The sequence below is a fragment of the Phallusia mammillata genome, chromosome 8 (assembly GCF_965637545.1).
Source record: "Phallusia mammillata chromosome 8, kaPhaMamm4.hap1.1, whole genome shotgun sequence".
NCBI lineage: Eukaryota > Metazoa > Chordata > Ascidiacea > Phlebobranchia > Ascidiidae > Phallusia > Phallusia mammillata.
The window spans coordinates 5,599,200-5,618,425 of record NC_137259.1 but is presented as its reverse complement, the minus strand read 5'-3'; the positions used below and the strand labels follow the sequence as shown (position 1 = coordinate 5,618,425).

Sequence of the window (19,226 nt, the reverse complement as noted above, 5' to 3'; positions counted from 1 at the left end):
CAACTATTTTCCGTTTTGTGCAAAAACCACGCTTACGTTTAGTTACAACTGCCGGTGAATTATGCAATTGATATCAGTCCCATTAAAAGGTCGCAGTTACAATAACAGTGAACGATTTAATTTGCTTACAAACAAAAAGATTAAGATTAGGAGTAGCTCGCTAGCACTGCATTGAAATAGTTTGGTGAGCGGTACAAACATTCGAAAACATCAGGTTTGTATAGGTTGTACCCAGTGGTAGGATTCAGCCGGTTCGCACCGGTTCTATAGAACCGTCTTACAAAATTTTATGAGATCAGTGTACCGGTTGGCATTACTAGTTGCTGTCAATGGATTTTTGCATCTTATCTGATACACCAATTTTTGAGATCCGGCTGAAAAATATGAATTTTGTGATAGAACTGGCCGACAAAACATTTAAATCCCACCACTGGTTGTACCCTCCCTGGTACATAAAATGAAACCATTAATCAGCAAATAGTATTAAAAGATATTATACAGCAATTATTTGTTCATGTAAAATATTGGACATTTACCACGAAACAGAAAAATGTCGAAAATCCTAATTGCTAGACTACTATGGTTATGCCAATCTACAAATGTTCTGTTTGGTCGAGCACCGAGCATCTCACTTCAATGCTCGGTGCTCGGCCGAACACGCTCGGTGCATTATTCTACGTTTTAGCTCTACAAGGCCTCTTACGTCACCAGCGGCGTTTTATTAAGCTGTACATGCTCATAAAGTACGCGTTTTTCCACCATCTAGTGCAGGGGCGTGCAACTGTTTATCGCAGTGGGCCACAACATACAGTTAAAATAATGCTGAGGGCCAGACAATTAAGCAACATATACATTTTTTCAACAGTTTATTTAATAGCAAGGGGCACACAATCAAGTAACTCTTTGAATACTCTTTGATCATTGGGATATGTGCTAACCGTTTCGTAGAATAAATCTCAATATATTTACTGCACCTATAAATCTTGTTACTGAATCATTAAAGGCTGTTCTTTCATAATGCACACGATGATGCAACAACGGGAATATGTCGTCACAGTGGATAAAACCTTATAAGGGTGTGACGTTGTACAAAGTCAAAAATGCCAGTGCTGGTGTACAAATGGCAACATTCCATGCTCTAACAGTAAAAAGTATTCATAATTTATAGAGTAATTTGAAGTCTGCGCGGGCCACGAAAATAGGTGCCGCGGGCCGGACACTGGCCCGCAGGCCGTATGTTGCACGCCTCTGATCTAGTGCATTTGAAAAATCATTCGTTTTTGTTCATAGACACCTTTAATGCTCGGGTCAGTTGTGCAACTATTAAAGGCAAATTTAATGCTCGGGTCAGTTTGTGCAACTGCTCGGCCGAGCACCGAGCATTAAAAACAGCGATGCTAGGTACCGAGTACTCGGGTTCTAGCTCGGCTCGGCTCGGCTCGGCCCATCCCTATAGACTACACATAAAAAACACTTTTATGCAGAAAGATCGTTCACAAAACAAAATTTAGTAGCACACTTACCAACAATAAATGACAATTCATTGTCGCTTAATATGCTGGTAAGATGAGCACTCTCTCCTATGCAGTAATTCTCAGCATCGTCGCGTGTCATCTCAGCCTGGCCAAAGAAATAACACTTTCCGTTGAGATGACGCCATCCGCTCTGACACTTGCCTTCCACTGCGCATGCGCAAAAATATTTGTTTAGTTAAGAAAGAATGCAAAATCAGTTTACCCCGCTACTGTAGGAAACATAAAAGTAAAGCAATAGTTCAAAAAATGTATTAAAAGTTAAAAAAGTTTACCATTTTAAAATAAGATTGACCTCTATGTACAGAAAACACATTGTACATTGGGCCAAAAAAATGCTCGACCAAGTTCAGAATATTTATTTAGTAAAAACGTATGGTAATAATGTTATGTTATTACTATGTTATTTATATTGATGCTTGGTTTTCCCACCTTAAAGCATTAGTCTTTCGAAGGTAAAGCGAGTTTTAACATTATTATTTCACATACACTTTCTGTAGCACTTTTAATTTAAATTTCGACCAGGTGATGAAACAAATATAAATCAGCAATCGATTATTTTCAGATTTTTAAGCGAACTCGAAAGCGAAAGTACAAGCCCAACTCGAATTAGGCCAAAACGTTGGTAAAATTGTGGCACGAATAAGGCTGCGTGTTGAGCCAGGCCCGAGTCTAGCCCGTTTTATCAAAGCTGAAGCCCAAATCCGGCCGGACTTACAACTCTTGTTTTCGGCACAAAATATTACTTACATTTTCTGGGCTGCTATTAAACCCCTGACGTACCTGTAATGACCGGTGCTGAGGGTAGACCCTGTCCTTCAGGTAGTTCGCAAATATACGCACGCATTTCAAAACAGGTAGCGGTTTCCCAGTTATTGCTCGACTTTCCAGTATAAAGTGCCAAACAGTCTTCTCTTCCTGTGTAACAAAAAAACACCTCTGCATTATTTCGCGGTTAGTTTTAACTTAATTGAGCAGGTTTCAACAAACCAAAAAGGCACATTTTTGCCAAATGACAAGGAAAAGTGAAAGTCCTGAATTTGATGCGTATTTAGGCCAACAATCACGACATATTTTGTACAAATTTCTTAAAATGAAGACAAGATTGTTTAAGTTGTTTGAGTATGTATGGCCACACAATGCCAAAGAGAATTAAAGTCAAAAATTGTTTTATGAAGTCAAAATATTTACTTGATAGCACACCGCACAAAAACGGTGAAACGTAACATATCGCGGCCCACAACTGAATAATTACAGTAAATGCAAAATGTTCGCCATAGCTGAATAATAGTTTGTTAGATATTTTGGTGGTGTGAGCTTACCGCTCACAGGTTGGGGCATTGATGGTCCCCAGTAATAATCCTGAATTGTTGTCTGGTCCCACCACATAAAAGAGTCATCGTGACCCACGTCTGAGCCCCCTAACCAAATCAGGGGATGTCCCACCCCTGAGTAAGATTCCAACACACTCCCAATGAAGGTTTCCTCGTCTTTGCTACAAAATAAATAAAATTTATTTCTTTTTAGGTTAAAACTTTAGGTTGTAAAAATGTTGTCACTAAATGTTTCGTAAAATCTTTACATCTATCATGCTTTAATTTTGTTTCGAATGCAAAGCTGTCGTAGTTAGTTAACCATGAAGAGTTGTAAACGGGTCCATGCCTGTCTCGAACCCGAAAGTACAAGCCCAAAACCCAAACCCAAATCGTTTTCAAAAGGCGGCTTAGGCCCGAAAATTTAATTGACAGCCATATAGAAAGATGTCTTCGAAAAGACAAAGACAAAAAACACAATAGGAAATGGTACTAAACATGGTGTTTTTGGTCTGTTGGACATTAGGTTACGTCCAGCAACTGGCTACTTAGCTAGTTAAGTTAAATTGAAAAAAAAACTGACGTAGAGTGTGAAGAAACGGGTCCCGATTCAAGCCCGTTTGTTCAAACCGGTTTCCCAAGCATCAGCGGGTGGCAATGCATAGGCTAGTAGAAGCAGTTACCCTCTGGTGGTATTCAATCCCACAACATAGAGGCTGTTAGCAAAGCATTCCTCTGGACTCGAGTCAACAAACACTAAGCATCAAACTTGAATCGAGTTTTTGTGGTATAGGTATCTAATGGCTAGTGACTAATGACTTATGTAAAGGGGCGGTGCTAATTGCATCTTACCTTTGAATTTTAAGCATTCCACCTCCGTATCCTTGACAGAGAAGCTTTGCACTGGACCAGGTTAGAAGTCGATCAGGGTTGATAACAAACTCGTAACATTTCCCACTTGCACTGGAATATAGCCAGGTCGGAGGGCATTCAGCTGAAAACGTTTGAAGATTACTACAACGTTTAATGGGCGATTAAACAAAGGGTTGCTTGATTGTACATTGGTCCTAGTGGTTCCCAACCGGGGAGGAATTTCTTCCAAGGGAAGATTTTTAAACTTCAGTGCAGGAATTTACTTTTATTTGTACATGTGGTTTGAAAATAAACACTTCAGATCTGGGAATATAACCCCCTGAAGTCTGAAGTTAATAAAATACTCAATTTTAAATGATCGTCGTATGGTGTTTACTATGTGGTCTATTGGGGAGAAATAAAAGTGAATTTTTAATGAAGTAATTCGTCGATAAAGGTTAAGGACCACTGGCACAGAAAATCAAGTCAACTAATATCTTGTTTGTTGGTCAGGAAAGCTGTTGTGAAAAGAAAAACAATTTAGATACCTTTTGGTCCCCGTTCACAAATAAACCGCCTTTCCTCGGAACATTTTACGGTGTTCCACTGGTAGTTCAGACCCTGGTTCATTTCGGTACAAGTGCTTCCATAGTACGGTAAACTGTACGGCGAATGTTCTCGTTAAAACCACATTATTAAGGTACAATACACAATAAATACATAAAAACTTACGGGTTTGCAGGCTGACCCGACGCCCAGTTGTCGTAACCTATAGCCGAAATAGGGTCAGTCCACGCTAAAATGCCAGGAGTTGACTGAAAAGTGGGTAGAGTTAATGCATCGGCGTAAGGTAAAGTGACAAATTGGGACTTACAGTATCAGAAAGGCCGATCCAAGCACTTGTGTATTGTGGACTCGTGATGGACTGGACGAATTGTCGCTCGCTATCCGATGTGATGGAAACCAGATTGGCACCTTGCATTCTGCGGCAAATTTATGTGGACAGGTTAAAAACGTATACAGCAATTCAAATAATGGGGGAATGCAAGGTTGTAAACGGGTCTAAAATTGGAACTCAAAACCGCCAGGAACCCGAATTTCTGAAAAAATAAAGCGAAGTGCGAGACCCGACCCAAATCAAGCGTGTTTTAGTTAACTGAATCCCATGCAAACATCGGCATTCAATGTTAAACATGAACGAAAACTACAAAGGTCAGCAGATATACAAGTTGCAGTAAAACATTTAATAGAACTAGAATAGTGGTTTTCCTATATATTGCCAGTTCATATGTACTACATCATATTTAATGATGCATCACATATACCATTTACAATATTTATAATGGATATATATTTGGCACCTACATTTCATTGGGTCCCTATCTTTTTTCCTGGCACTTTATAACATAATTGTTTCTGCAAGCATAATCTAATGGGTGCCCACACATATGCATATGCGATTTGGTAACAGTAAAAATAGGGCACAATCATTGTTAGATATTTACCAATTTACTATACACATCATTTGATCTACACATATGATTGTTTTTGCAAGCAAAAACGATTGGGTCCCCACACGCGCGTTTTTGCGGATTTATGGTAAACAAACATCCTGGTTATTTTTAGATTCTTAAGGAAAAACTTAACACAACTTTAAAAGTTTTGTCTGTATTCTTTTTGCATCATTATTGTCATATAATTACAAAAAACAGTAAATAAGAACAGGAAAAACACTTTCAATTTAATCTCATGCTTTGACCTTGATACTGTCGTTCAAGGCCAGTTGTTAAACACAATTTTCCAAAACTGAAATGATAACTTAATAATATATGAGCTTGATAACTTAATAAAACGACATAGCATGACTGCGCAAAAACAGCTGATTTCTAATCACCAACACGACTGTCTCGTAAAATGTCCGCCCGGACGTCAAGCTGAGCACTCCCGCTGTATTCACCCGCCTTAATCGTAAAAGTGAATTACTATCTTGAGAGTTGAGACTTCTATCTGACTGACAGTGTACACATATTATGGACTGTAAAAGTAACTATTTGGCCGATTAAGGCAAATTTCTAAATACTAAACGAATAACCTACTGCAAACAATTGTTTAACATTTCAGCACATTAGGGCTTATATTTCCGGCCTAAAACTTATTATTTTTGGGGTTTAAGGGGTAAACATGGGTGAATCCAATAAAAAGTTACAAAATTCTTTAGAATAGCTTACATTGCACCAACCAACAAAGCACGAAACTCTCAGATTATGTACTTGGTTCAGTACAGCCGTTTTTAAATTTTTTTCGTTTTGGGGGCCTGTGGGTGAACCGCTGGGTCGTTTGGGGTCAAACTTTATGAGGATCAAATTCGGGACAATAACTAACATCTGTGCAAATTTGAATAAATTTAAAGCACTCTTTCTTGACCAAACGCATTTAACAAACCAGCGTTAGACAGAAACGAATATTTTGGGGTTTTAAGGGGTGAAAATGGGTAAAATATTTTTTAAGGAACAAAATTCTTTGAAATGCCTTATATTGCACCAAACAACAAAGCATATAAATCCTAAATGAAGTACTTAAGCAAGTATAGCCGTTTCAAAAAAATTACGTTTTGGGGGGCTGTGGGTGAACCAAGGGATCAAACGGGTTAAAAATTCACATGGACCATCTTTAGACCAATATCTATAATGTGTGTAAATTTGTAAAAGTTTGAACCATTCTTTCTTGACCAAACGTGGGAACAAATCTGCGTTAGAAAGAAAAAATTCAGGGAAGGGGACCCATAATTATCAAAAAAGACTAAATGTGTTTGAATAGGTTTTATTTTTTCAAAAGCAGGCGTGTTTTTCTGGCCGTTAGCTGTTTAGTACAGTGCCACAGTCAGCAATTTTTGATGACCAAAAAACAAACGGTGGTTGTTTGACATCATTTTGTTTAAAAAAATCCGCATCTAATCTGTGTTGGTTGTGTAAGCCATGGCGTGTGTTTCCTGTGAGGCCAGTAATAAAATTTTGACAGACTGATACTCCGCAGCATATACGAATAGCCTATTGTGCTTTTTTGCGTACTTGCATTCTTGCTGGGCATCAAGCCATTGTGAGGCACCACTAGACAACATGTAACATCTATTGTTGTTTTCTTGGTAGTTACTAGGACAGGACGCAAAAGTACCTGCACAAAAAGTCACCAAAAGATTCAAAAGTATAAATGCTAAAATGTTAAGGGTAAAAGACACAAGCAATGGTTTTAAACCTATGCTGCACCACTGAAATGTTGATGATAAACCAAAAGTATTAAACCCTTAAGACTTTTTGTCTGCAATTTACAGATTATACCACACCTATAACATCTCTTACAGAAGTTTGCTGTAACAAACGAAACGAATTTCTCCAATCCAACCACGCATAATGTCTAAAAATTGTCATCGAACACGATTGAGTACCTGTATCGCGTTTGCAAATATATCCGTTAAGCCCGTCGCAGTTACGGTCATTCCACTGTTTGTCGTTCACTGGAGGGAAATCGTTATCAATCCAGATTTCCACACAGTTTTCCAAATAGGCGTTGTTTGGTTCAAGCGGTTTCCAATTCCTAAGTAACAGTGAGCTATAATGTTTACCGGTACACCCTAAAGCGGATTTAGAGACCATGTTGGTGCATTCAACCGTGGCTGTATTATATTTTTACAGAAGCGTCCTAATGTATATCAGATTTTGATTTTTTTAGCACAGCATATCTATTGCCGTTAGGCGAACTACGTTCCCTTTAAATTCCAAACGCATTTCTACAGTATATTCCATAAAAAAATATATTTTCACTCAATTAATATGCTCACGGTTATGGCTGTTAGGGTTGGTCTGAGGTTTCATAATAATAAAAACAATAAAATCAACCTAAAAACCCAGTTCTTCATGTTCAACTTAGTTTCTAAACCTCAGTCTCACAGATAATTCAAATAGCAGCGCCCTTTACGCCATCCTTCGGTATTTAGCAAACCTTGCGTGCTATGAGTTTCTGTGTTAGTAGCTCTACCATTTATTACATATTTTATTACATGCTTTATCATGTTAAACTTTTTGCACAGGAAAAATTTCGTTTTGTTCACTTACGAGACGGCAGGGTCATAGGGAGTTCCATCACTCCACACAAACGTTTCTTCTACTTGGATATCATTGAGCCCAATCCACCAACGCGTAAGGTCCTTTCTCTTTAGGTTTTTGTCAACCACCCAATCCTAAAAAAAACGTTAATGTATGTTACTAGCAGTTCCATTATGCTTTCCAAAATAATAGACAAAAATATTTTTTTACAGCAGGTTGTAATTTGGAAACTAAATGGACTTTTTTTGTTTGGTTCGTTATATTATAAGAATGCGATGTGTCTGCCAGACTGTTGATTTCTTAGGATTGGTAACAACAATTTTCGTCCAACTTATACCACAGGAATACAGTTAAGTCGCTTAAGTTTCTTGCTTAGGAAAACATATGTAGCCGAACCGGGATCAGAACAGAGAAACACGTGAGGACAAGGCGGCTGCGTCAACTATTTTTGTTTTAAAGCTTGGAACAAAATTTGTGCATTCGAAAACCCACCCGTTCTTCAACTGTTGCAAAACTTGCAAGGTGCCCGTTGTTTTGTTGACACATCGATTCTGCCGCAGTCCAACTAAGTGCTGGTTGTAAGTCGGAGAAAAACCAACATTTGTTGTCATTAAGCACCCAACCAGAAGGACAATCAGCTTGTGAAGACACTGAAAAATATACACAAGCGGTCAACATTTGCCTGACATTCCTTCACGTACTCAAGACGCCAGACATTATGAATTTTTAAAACAAAACTTGTTTTGCTGTAAAAAATACCAGGAAGGATTTAACGCAAGTTTGTTAATTCAAGAAGCACAAATTTAACGATGTCCACATACACGAAAGCAGTAAAAGTACTAGATACATTTTGCTGGTGTGGCAGGTGAGATTTCAACTATGTTAAGTTTAAACACATCATGCTATTATTTTGTTACTGTTTTTGCTTACCTGTATGCAAAAATGCCACGATAAAGAGAAAAACGGTTCGCAAAAGGCGACCCATGGTTGCAATTCTTAACCTCCAGGCAACCAGTTTAACTAAACTAATCAACGAAAAACTAACCATGAAATACAATAAAATCCACAAACATAAAGTCGTGTAAAAACAATTTCAACTTATTGACAGCAATATATTTAAAAACTATCCTGAAATTGGCCCGACTGCATTTTCGCAGGTTTCCTAACATCTGCAATACGGATCAGAACTACAGGAATGCATAAACGTTTGTATCTGCGTTAATCATTAGATATGATCCAAAAACAATAAAGATAACGAGGAAGATTGGCGGAAAACAACGCCATAAAACTGGCTGTGCATGCATAAACTGCCATAGTTTACGACTTGCAATACACGGAGTTTGCAACGTAACATAATTCGAGCCAGGAACGCGTTGCCCCATTGAGTGTTGTGCGACAGTGTTGTTTTTGTCAACATTTTACGACCATAACGCAGATTTCGCAACGTAAAATGTGAATTTGCAGAGTGGGAGCTGATTTCCACGTTTTTAAAGTTGTTGTTAAGCATTGCAATAAACATTTACAAAAATGGAGTTCTTTCAACACCATTGAAAAGTCGCACATTACTATCGCTTCGTAATACTTATGCTCTTGTTTGGTTGAATTTTTCCATAGCTTGGTTGATCAACGTCTTATTTTTTTCTTGTTCCTAAAGGTTACGCAATTCATTTATGGTAGGAGTCGGGACAAAAAGTCAAGGTTAAACTGCATATTGTTTGTATGCTAACCACATTTAGCGGTACAGTGCCGCTGCGTTTATAAAACATTTGGAATTGGGATAAAAGAATAACTTGTTTCGCCACTACTACAACAGTCGTGTGTATCCAAAGTATTTTTAGCAAGTACTAACTTACTAGCGCCGTCAAGCGGATGCAAATATAACAGTTATATTTTGCCATTGCACCTAAACTATAGCATATTTTAAAACGTTAATATATTCCCCACACTTATTTTATACGGGTCCCATATTATTCATCTGCTTTTATAACCTTAGTTGTTTTTGCAGGCAAAAATTCATGAGTTCCCACACATGCAAAGTTGAAAATAATGCATTTTAATACCATCAGTAAGTTTGGGGTTGTAAGGTAAAACACAGTGGTCAGTACCTGGCTTCAATAATTAAGCTATGAAAGTACAACTATTACTTCAGACATTGTTTGAAGTTTGTTCTATTTAATGTTCTATGGCAAAGGAAAGCAGTAAATAGAAGCAAAATAAAGTGAAACACAACAATCGACAACTGCAAATGGCAAATTTTACAAAATTTTTATTTAACTTAAACATTGTTAAAAAAATTTTAGGGGCCAGTGGGGTAAGCATGGAACTACTACCATCTGTGAAAGTTTCACCTAAATCCACCAACCATTTCATGGCAAAATAGGGTGGACAAAATTCAGAAAAGAAAAAAAAAATCGAGTAAAATCCACATGTGCCCCCTTCAGAAAAGGGGACCAATCATAAGCACAAGTAAGGCAAAAAGAAGAACATTTAAATGCAGTATTTACCTGTAATACCCTCATTATCTTTCTTTGATTTATGCTTGCCGAGTAGTCACTCTCACACCTGACACACCAAGAATCACATTGTTAGAAAAATCCATGAGTCCATGAGACTCCTAAAACTATTAAAACCTACTTATAAGTAGGACATGTTGCTTCCATATGCACACTTGTTACAAACGACTCATTTTTGTTCGGTTTTCCACATTTTAATATTTCACCCAAATTAGTTCTTCACTAGTAAGGTCAGGTTACTGCATGTTTCACTATAATCCTGCAGATTTATAGTGTCACTGAAAGTGTTATCTTGTAAGCAAACCATATTTGTTTGCTTCTTAGCTGAATAACTTATGGTATTGCAAATGCAGTGAAAAGGGCACTAAGATAAAGACACAAATTTGCAGGAAAATATTGTTTAATGCAAGTGCACAGCTTCAAAAAATTCAACCTACTTCATTCTAAACATGAAAAACATCTGAAATAAAAGAAAATAATTTATGTTGATAATTCTTCAAGAGACACAAGCTATGTCATTCTGTCAGTGCTATGTATTTTGACACAATTTTGTTTTTTAAACTGATAATGGTTCAAACTTGCATGAAAACCTTAATTTGATTAACCCAGTCAACATTTACAAAGCATCAAAGCTGCTGATTACTAAAAAATTAAATGTTCAGTGATATAGCCAACCGAGCAACAGCCTTTTGTGCCAATAAGATAAATTATGCTTTCTGGTTAAGATTTGGAAAAAACATTGTAATCATTTGTTTGGCTGCTCTCAGTGCATTCAAAATTGTGAATGGCGACATATGCAACAGCAACACTTGGTCTAGTGTTTTTGATCAAAAACGTCTGTTTTAACACAAATTAATCCACATTTAATTAAATTTGCGTGGTTTAGAAGTGGGTATTAGGTTCAAATTCCGTTACACTTTTCAGCAAAAATCTTTTTGTAAAAAATTCACTTACCTGAACCAATGCTGTTTTTTAACAAGCACAAGCGCTACTTCGTTGCTTTCTGTTATTTTACTGTTCTGCTAACGTTAGCTAGGATTGATACAATTGAGACTCAGACAACAGAGGCAAAAACAGAAATATTTTGCCGCCGTTTTCACCTAGAATATTTTCTGCTCAATCCGTCACAGACATCACACTTCGCAGTAGTTTTTTTTTTAATGGGGTGAACTAATTTTACAAAGACTTGTTTCAAAGAAAACTTAAAATCAATATTGCTTCGAAAATTGCACTAACAACATTGATTACAATTAAAAAAAACGTATGATTTATTCCAATTAAAACAAAAGTGCACTTTTTTTAGGAATTAACTTTATTGCGTTTATTTTTGTTTTATTGCATTTATTTTTGTTAAGCATGAGTAAGCTATGTCGCCCCAGTACTTTGCCCATGAAACAGGTGTGGAGCCCTTTGCAAGCTTGTAACCTCCAAAGAGAGTTAATGCTAGAATTACACATGCAGAAAATGCAGCCTCTCGTTGCATTCTTATAAAAACAGGATTCGTTTTAAACATCTCTTCTACAATATTGCCGCGTACATTTTTATGTGGAAATGGATCTTTAGGGACTTCCACACCCAGAAATTCACACAACGGCTCCCATCCATCTTTTACGCAGTACACAAGAAGTTTGTCCTTGGGAGCATTCTAAAACAAAAGATTGTGTTGATTGATAAACTTTTCACACATTGTCTAAACACAACTACACTTTCATTCTGGGTGGTATTTGTTTTCTCCCAAGTTAAGTACACAGATTCGCCACACTTGATTCTAAAATTATGCACACTAAGTATGGCTTGCCAAAATTTGTGTATGAAAGCATTTCAGCTGAAAACTAATCAAAAAGAATTTGTATATAATGACCCAAAGAGAACAGACATAAAACGATAAGCTTTATTTTGAGATGAGGTGATGAAATTAAGGTAATCAGAAACATGCCACATGCTACGAAGCTAGTTCAGTCAGTTCATTTTGACTAGATGATGTGACTGTATTTAGTAAACTACCTGCAAGACATGTGCATTATGTCTTCGGTATGTCATCCTGATCAGAAGTTCATTTAATGGTGATGTACCAAACAATGACAAAGGTGGGCTTTCCCAACCATACACAGCAACAGCTTTATGGCAAAAAAACAAATGTGGTTATGTTTGGGGGCCTATGAGTAGATATAATGTTTCCATTCATTACTGCACATTATGAGTTTACCACATGTATTGCAAAACACAGTTTAGACTCAGACCATTTGTCATACCTTTGAACAAAGTGGATTCTTAGCATCATGAAGGTATATGTGTTGCTAGTTGCAACTTATTGATGCCGTTACCAATCGCATATACTTGTACAAACAATCATGTTGTTTAATGCCAGAAAGATAGACCCAATCGTAATTAGGCAAATAATGTACACCTGTATGTGATGCTTGTAATTAAATAATAAACAGAACATAGCATACAATTAGCAAGATATATATATAGGAAAGCCGCCTTTGTAGTTGTTGACAATGTTTAGAAAAAATTGAAACTACATTTGATACTACGATTGTGGATCCAAAGCCTATTATTTAAAAATTACAAACAAAAACAAGATCTTACCTAATCTTCGGCCAAAAGTACCTAGTCCCCTTAGCGTGGGTGAAAGAAAAGTGGTAAGTCGGTAGGAAAATGATGTTAAAGTTTTGTTTTGGGCTTCAATACTTGACCACCAAGTATCCTCATCAGGTCTTAACATCAAAATAATCTAAACGAAGATTGTTCAAGTTGCATAGAAAAACTAATTGAGATAATTCCAATTAATAGAACCATAAATGGTCAACCTTTTTACGCAATTTACCACATTGTACCAACAAACAAATGATGTAAAAGCATCAAGACAATAAATGATAAGCTGCAGATGAATAATAAACAAATGATTTTCTTGACAAATGAATATGGTTAGGCTCTTCTATCCATTTTTCATCAAAAGGATTATGTGCTGACTGATATGCAACTAACCAGATTTGACTTCATTGTCATTTACCTTCGATTCTGGAAAAGCTTTGTGAATTTCATCCCAAAAGTATGCGGCTGGTATGTCAGTGACAGCATCAACATTTTCGTACATTCGTCTAAAATCCTCAGTTGTGCTTCCATTTTTAAATATACGTTCCCAGTCATCTCCAAGAATGGTGTAGTTTTCCAGGAAGTCATACACTTCATAGCCAAGCATTTGCAAAGCTAATTGCATGGTCTTTGTCCCAGTTTTGCTCATGCCAGCACAAATGACTTTCATTTTGACACTGTTGTTACTTGTTAGCAATAACAAACTAATTATACAACAATCTGTAAGTAATGTGATAAATGTACCATGAACTGCATTGCTTGTACCATTATCAAACATTAACTAGAATAGTGGTTTTCCTATATATTGCCAGTTTATATATACTACATCATATGTAACGATGTATCACATATACCATTTACTATATTTATAATGGATATATATTTGGCACCTACATTTCATTGGGTCCCTATCTTTTTCCTGGCACTTTATAACAGTGGTTCTTAACCTTTTTTCTGTTGTTACCCACAAAATGTTTTCATGGATATCAATTACCCCTTTTTAGAAAAACATCACCTAATATAGCTTGCATTCCAAAAAAACCACAGAAAAACAAAGTCATTATTTATTGTACATTCAAAGGTTCATTTCAAATGCAGTTAATGGAAGGTTGATACTGCTTTTTAGCTACTAAGCGTGCAAATCTAGGCTGAGTGCAGGAGAGACAACATCACATATCATTATCAATCTGAAGCATAAATCTATGTTACCCCTTACAAAATGCCAAATTACCCCTTTGGGGGTAATTACACACAGGTTAAGAACCACTGCTTTATAACATAATTGTTTCTGCAAGCATAATCTAATTGGTCCCCACACATATGCATATGCGATTTGGTAACAGTAAAAATAGGGCACAATCATTGTTAGATATTTACCAATTTACCATACACATCACTTGATCTACACATATGATTGTTTTTGCAAGCAAAAACAAATGGGTCCCTACATGCGCGTTTATGCGGATTTATGGTAAACAAACATCCTGGTTATTTTTAGATTCTTAAGGAAAAACTTAAACAATTTTAGCCTTAACCCAACTTTAAAAGTTTTGTCTGTATTCTTTTTGCATCATTATTGTCATATAATTACAAAAAACAGTAAATAAGAACAGGAAAAACACTTTCAATTTAATCTCATGCTTTGACCTTAATATTATCGTTCAAGGTCAGTTTTTAAACACAATTTTCCAAAACTGAAAATGAGCTTGATAACTTAATAAAACGACATAGCATGGCTGCGCAAAAACAGCTGATTTCTAATCACCAACACGACTGTCTCCTAAAACGTCCGTCTGGACGTCAAGCTGAGCACTCCCGCTGCATTCACCCGCCTTAATCGTAAACAAGTGAATTCTGAGCACTCCCGCTGTATTCACCCGCCTTAATCGTAAACAAGTGAATTACTACTTTGAGAGTTGAGACTTCTATCTGACTGACAGTGTACACATATTACTGCAAACAATTGTTTAACATTTCAGCACATTAGGGCTTGTATTTCTGGCCTAAAACTTATTATTTTGGGGTTTAAGGGGTAAACATGGGTGAATCCAATAAAAAGTTACAAAATTCTTTAGAATAGCCTACATTGCACCAACCAACAAAGCATGAAACCCTCAGATTATGTACTTGGGTCAGTACAGCCGTTTTTAATTTTTTTCGTTTTGGGGGCCTGTGGGTGAACCGCTGGGTCGTTTGGGGTCAAACTTTGGGAGGCTCAAATTCGGAACAATAACTAACATCTGTGCAAATTTGAATAAATTTAAAGCACTCATTCTCGACCAAACGCATTTAACAAACCAGCGTTAGACAGAAACGAATATTTTCGGGTTTAAGGGGTGAAAATGGGTAAATATTTTTTAAGGTACAAAATTCTTTGAAATACCTTATATTGCACCAAACAACAAAGCATATAAATCCTAAATGAAGTACTTTAGCAAGTATGGCCATTTTAAAAATTTCACGTTTTGGGGGGCTGTGGGTGAACCGAGAGATCAAACGGGGTCAAAATTCACATGGACTATCTTTAGACAGATATCTATAATGTGTGTAAATTTGAAAAAGTTTGAACCATTCTTTCTTGACCAAAACGTGGGAACAAATCCGCGTTAGAAAGAAAAAAATATAGACAAAAACAATATGTGTCCCCTTCAGGGAAGGGGACCCATAATTTTCAGTCTGACACAAGCAATTAAAACCACCAAATTACATGTTTTACTGTGGAAGTTAGTTTTCGCTACTAACAAAGAAGTTTATGCAGCCAACTTCCATTACCAATTTAGAAATTTTATAGCATACTTAGTTTTTTTGCTGTAGTACATAATCATATCAAATACACATGGACCAAAGCAGGCTTGTAAAAAGAGACAAAAAACAGCCTTTGCACGTTTTAGCAAGATGACAATTGACGAAAAAACAAACACAATTTCAGTCAGCTGAAAAAGTTTTGTTATTAAGCGAATCTCCCGCAGACAATAAAATGTATAAAAGAAAGATTCTTGCTTCTGATCAGTATAGTATTGGACTGTTTCATAAAAACAGATAAAAGCATAAATCGTTTCTTTTAATAACAGAAATATATATTTCGCCTTAATAAATAGGCATCGTCAGTTTCTGCAAAAAAGCAAACATGTAAGGGGCTGTAGGTAAAAGTAGTAAAAAATAAATAAAATAGTTAAAACACTTATAAAATTTTTAAAAATTTAAAACTGTACAAATTAAACAACTGCGAAGCACAGAGGCAAACCACGACTAGCGAGTGGCCACAAGCGACACGAGAAAAGGCAAGAAAAAAGAGACGTGATAAACTGATAAGCCATTACAGAACACGGTGGGAAGTAAATAAACCTCTAGGCGTGAAGAAACAAAACATTAAGGGGTAGAAACACAAAGATGGGATTACCTCACGCGCGGCAGAATCATTTTTTGTATGTTAATTTCGGCCTTGATTTTGTTCAGCCATTTATCTTCAAAAATATCTAAAAGATTGGGTGAAGGCATTTGCACAAACACAACAAAAAAACACAGGTGGATGTGCGGTTTACGCTTTAATATCGCACTATGGTTCTCCGCGTAGTGGCGCAGTAGCGCAGCTCGGTCATTGTTTGCCGAGCAATCGAACGTTTTCCAAGTGGCGCGATGGGTATTCCACCGTGTGGAGAACTTGTTCTTGGTTTGACCAACATATTGCTTGCCACACTTGCGGCAAGTGGCCACATAAATGCCGTAGTTGCGACATGTTAGATTTTGGCAAAGTTGGATACTGCCTGTGGGCGTTTTTAAAACGGTGGTATGGTACACCATAGTTTGGTGACTACCAAAATTACCACATAGTGCGCATTTTCCGCATGGACTTGAAGAGCCTGTGCCGTTGTCTTTGCCTGCCTTACCGATGGACAAAACTTTGAAGTTGGATAGAAAGTGTGCCAGCGTGGGTGGCCTTTTGTATGTAATGGAAGCCAAAGGTTCCATAGCTTTCTCTTTTTGAGTTAATAAAACACAAGCAGGGAATGCCGTAGCCCAAACAATTCGATTTTGAGGTCTATTTTTGTCTTCCGGCCCAAACCTTTCTTTCCAACCCTCTGCGATGTGTAGCATGTCTTCCGTCATTCCTTGATGAAAACCAGAGAGCAAGCACTTCTCCCTGAGTCTGTTAAGACTGTTACGGTAATCTTGGTCTAGTTCGTTTAATCGACGCATGCGAATCGCTTCGCCAAAAACTATCGATTTAAAAACCGACGGCGGGTGGTGGGAATGACCGTTTAGAAAACTACGTCCTTTTGCAGTTGGTTTGATGTAGTCCCTTGTTATGAAACCTTTAGGTGAACTTTTTGTTGTGATGTGGTTTACGTCAAGAAACTCCAAAGCCTTGCCTTCCTCCTCAGTTGACACTGCCCTGAACGTAAGTGTCAGCCCGTAGTTTTCAAAACCCTTTTTAAGTGAAGTTTGTACTTGTTTCGTATTTTCGCTCCCGGATGATATCCATAATATGTCATCTATGTACCTTTTGAAAAGATGAACACCACATATCACATCCCTGAGTGACTGAACGATGTAGTGGACGGCAATGTTTGCAACCGAAACTGAATGGTTGTCGCCTGTGACAATGCCGCTAGTTTGCCTATAGTAAGCATCCTTGAACTCAGTCACTACATTACTCAAGCAGAACATAACAAGTTGAGTGAGTAGATTTCTTCCTTTGACGCTAAAATTGGTATGTGTGCTCAAAGCTGAAGATAACGCTTGCTTTACCAATTCGCGGCGAAGGTTTGGATATAGGGCTGTTACATCTGCGGCAACAAGGTGTAATGGTTGCGTTTCTTTCAAACTTGATTCCCATATTGCAAGGCTTTGTAAGTAGTGTTTAGTGTCTTGGCAGTATTCATCCACTACAGATTTGCAGTAGTTCACACTTACAGGTTTAAGGAGATATTCTAGAAATGCTGTTACTCTGGAGGTAGTTATTTGCCCTGCCGCTTGTAGGAGCCGAATAGGAATATCTATTGCTCTGATTGTGTGCAGATGTTCTTGCAGTAGCTTATGCGTCTTAAAAAGTGGGTACGCATAAGCTGTGTTGTAAATGGAGAAATATTTGGCGGACGGTCCAGATATATGTCTATAAATTCCATTTTCAAATTTAATTCCAACAGTATGGGCAAGAAAATCTTCATTAATAACCCCAGCAGCGTGTAACTTTTTTAAAAAACACTCACACTTTAACCTTATATCATTAAGATGTTGTTCAATTGTACCTTGACTGATGTCCATTCTTTCAAATTTTCCCAATTCACGGTTCATGATAAGGTCATAATCCGCGTGGTTAATGACTACAATTTTCCCATCTTTGTCAGCATTGCAAATAACTATTTGTTTGCGTTTCACCAAATTTCTCAACTTGACAAAGCTTTTTCTCATAGCTGGAACCAGGTTGTTCCTGTCGCGGTATTGACGCTTTACACATACGCCGAGGTTTCTCATTTTAGCCATCACTCCTTCGGTATAAGCTATTGTTGTATCGTTTAGCTGGTCTCTTGGGGGTCTAGAGAACTTTTGCAACTTTAACTTTGGTGGAAATTTGTTACTTCGATCTTCTTCATTGTTGCAATCTGCGAAAAAATTAGACCACTCAATCCTTCGGATATGGCTCATTGCGTTCAGCCATTCTTGTGATTCAATGTCTTCTGTCCACCTAGGTGTTGGTGCAAAATTTAGTCCTTTCAACAAAAGAATTTTATCGTCCAAGTTCAGATCAAAGCTGGATTTGTTTAGGATCATACAATGCGCTCGATTGGTAATGTCGAGTTGAGTTTTGTGTCTTTTTCGTTTGCGGTACCTAGTTCTATCACGTATGTTTCTTACTCGTTGTCGTTCTGCCGAACTTAATTGTCTTCGCTTCGCCGTCTGTTTTTCCCTTAGCCACATAAACTTTTTCCAGTATTTTTTGTTTTGTAAGTGTCTTTCTTTAGCTAGTTTGTTGGTAAAAGCCGACTGATATTTCTGTCTGATTTTCTTGACATTGCATATCATGGCTTGCAGCTGAACTTTTATTCGACGTTCCTGCTGAATTAGAAGAAGGTCAAAATCCATACCTTTTCTGTGATTTGATGGCAAAAGTACATGCTGCTTAATGCATTTGCGAAGGAAAGCAAATTTAGCCTCCTGGCAAACGTCTTTGATCGTAAGAGAACACATAATACTGCCAAAAATAGCAGGGATTCGCTTGACGTATCAAATAGCTGAAAAAGTTTTGTTATTAAGCGAATCTCCCGCAGACAATAAAATGTATAAAAGAAAGATTCTTGCTTCTGATCAGTATAGTAT

The 19,226-nt window shown here is 37.2% G+C and overlaps 4 protein-coding genes across 4 annotated transcripts in view; all 4 read right to left on the bottom strand.

The window, feature by feature from the left end:
• LOC145204317 (uncharacterized) overlaps positions 1–6,852 on the bottom strand; it is a 38,072-nt gene extending 31,220 nt beyond the window's left edge. The window contains exons 1-8 of the mRNA XM_080076811.1: positions 6,766–6,852; positions 4,572–4,680; positions 4,430–4,512; positions 4,246–4,358; positions 3,698–3,839; positions 2,855–3,027; positions 2,316–2,450; positions 1,524–1,682 (exon numbers count right to left, since the gene is read on the bottom strand). Of these exons, the coding sequence (XP_079932937.1) occupies positions 1,524–1,682; positions 2,316–2,450; positions 2,855–3,027; positions 3,698–3,839; positions 4,246–4,358; positions 4,430–4,512; positions 4,572–4,680; positions 6,766–6,815 (964 nt within the window). The 5' untranslated portion in view covers positions 6,816–6,852. The remainder of the gene's footprint in view (positions 1–1,523; positions 1,683–2,315; positions 2,451–2,854; positions 3,028–3,697; positions 3,840–4,245; positions 4,359–4,429; positions 4,513–4,571; positions 4,681–6,765) is intronic.
• A 174-nt stretch (positions 6,853–7,026) lies between these two features.
• LOC145204676 (type-2 ice-structuring protein-like) lies at positions 7,027–8,514 on the bottom strand. The gene is made up of 4 exons (XM_080077270.1): positions 8,499–8,514; positions 8,290–8,447; positions 7,807–7,931; positions 7,027–7,288 (listed from the first exon to the last, which is right to left on the bottom strand). Exons 1-4 carry the CDS (start codon positions 8,512–8,514, stop codon positions 7,027–7,029), a joined length of 561 nt encoding a protein of 186 aa, XP_079933396.1.
• A 2,935-nt stretch (positions 8,515–11,449) lies between these two features.
• LOC145204324 (uncharacterized) lies at positions 11,450–13,655 on the bottom strand. Its single transcript, XM_080076819.1, has 4 exons — positions 13,327–13,655; positions 12,903–13,047; positions 12,315–12,427; positions 11,450–11,955 (listed from the first exon to the last, which is right to left on the bottom strand). The coding sequence occupies exons 1-4, from the start codon at positions 13,576–13,578 to the stop codon at positions 11,632–11,634; spliced, it is 834 nt and encodes a 277-aa protein (XP_079932945.1). The 5' UTR covers positions 13,579–13,655; the 3' UTR covers positions 11,450–11,631.
• A 2,293-nt stretch (positions 13,656–15,948) lies between these two features.
• On the bottom strand, positions 15,949–19,181 carry LOC145204320 (uncharacterized). Its single transcript, XM_080076816.1, has one exon. The coding sequence runs from the start codon at positions 19,095–19,097 to the stop codon at positions 16,305–16,307; it is 2,793 nt and encodes a 930-aa protein (XP_079932942.1). The 5' UTR covers positions 19,098–19,181; the 3' UTR covers positions 15,949–16,304.
• Between the last annotated feature and the right edge of the window lie 45 nt (positions 19,182–19,226).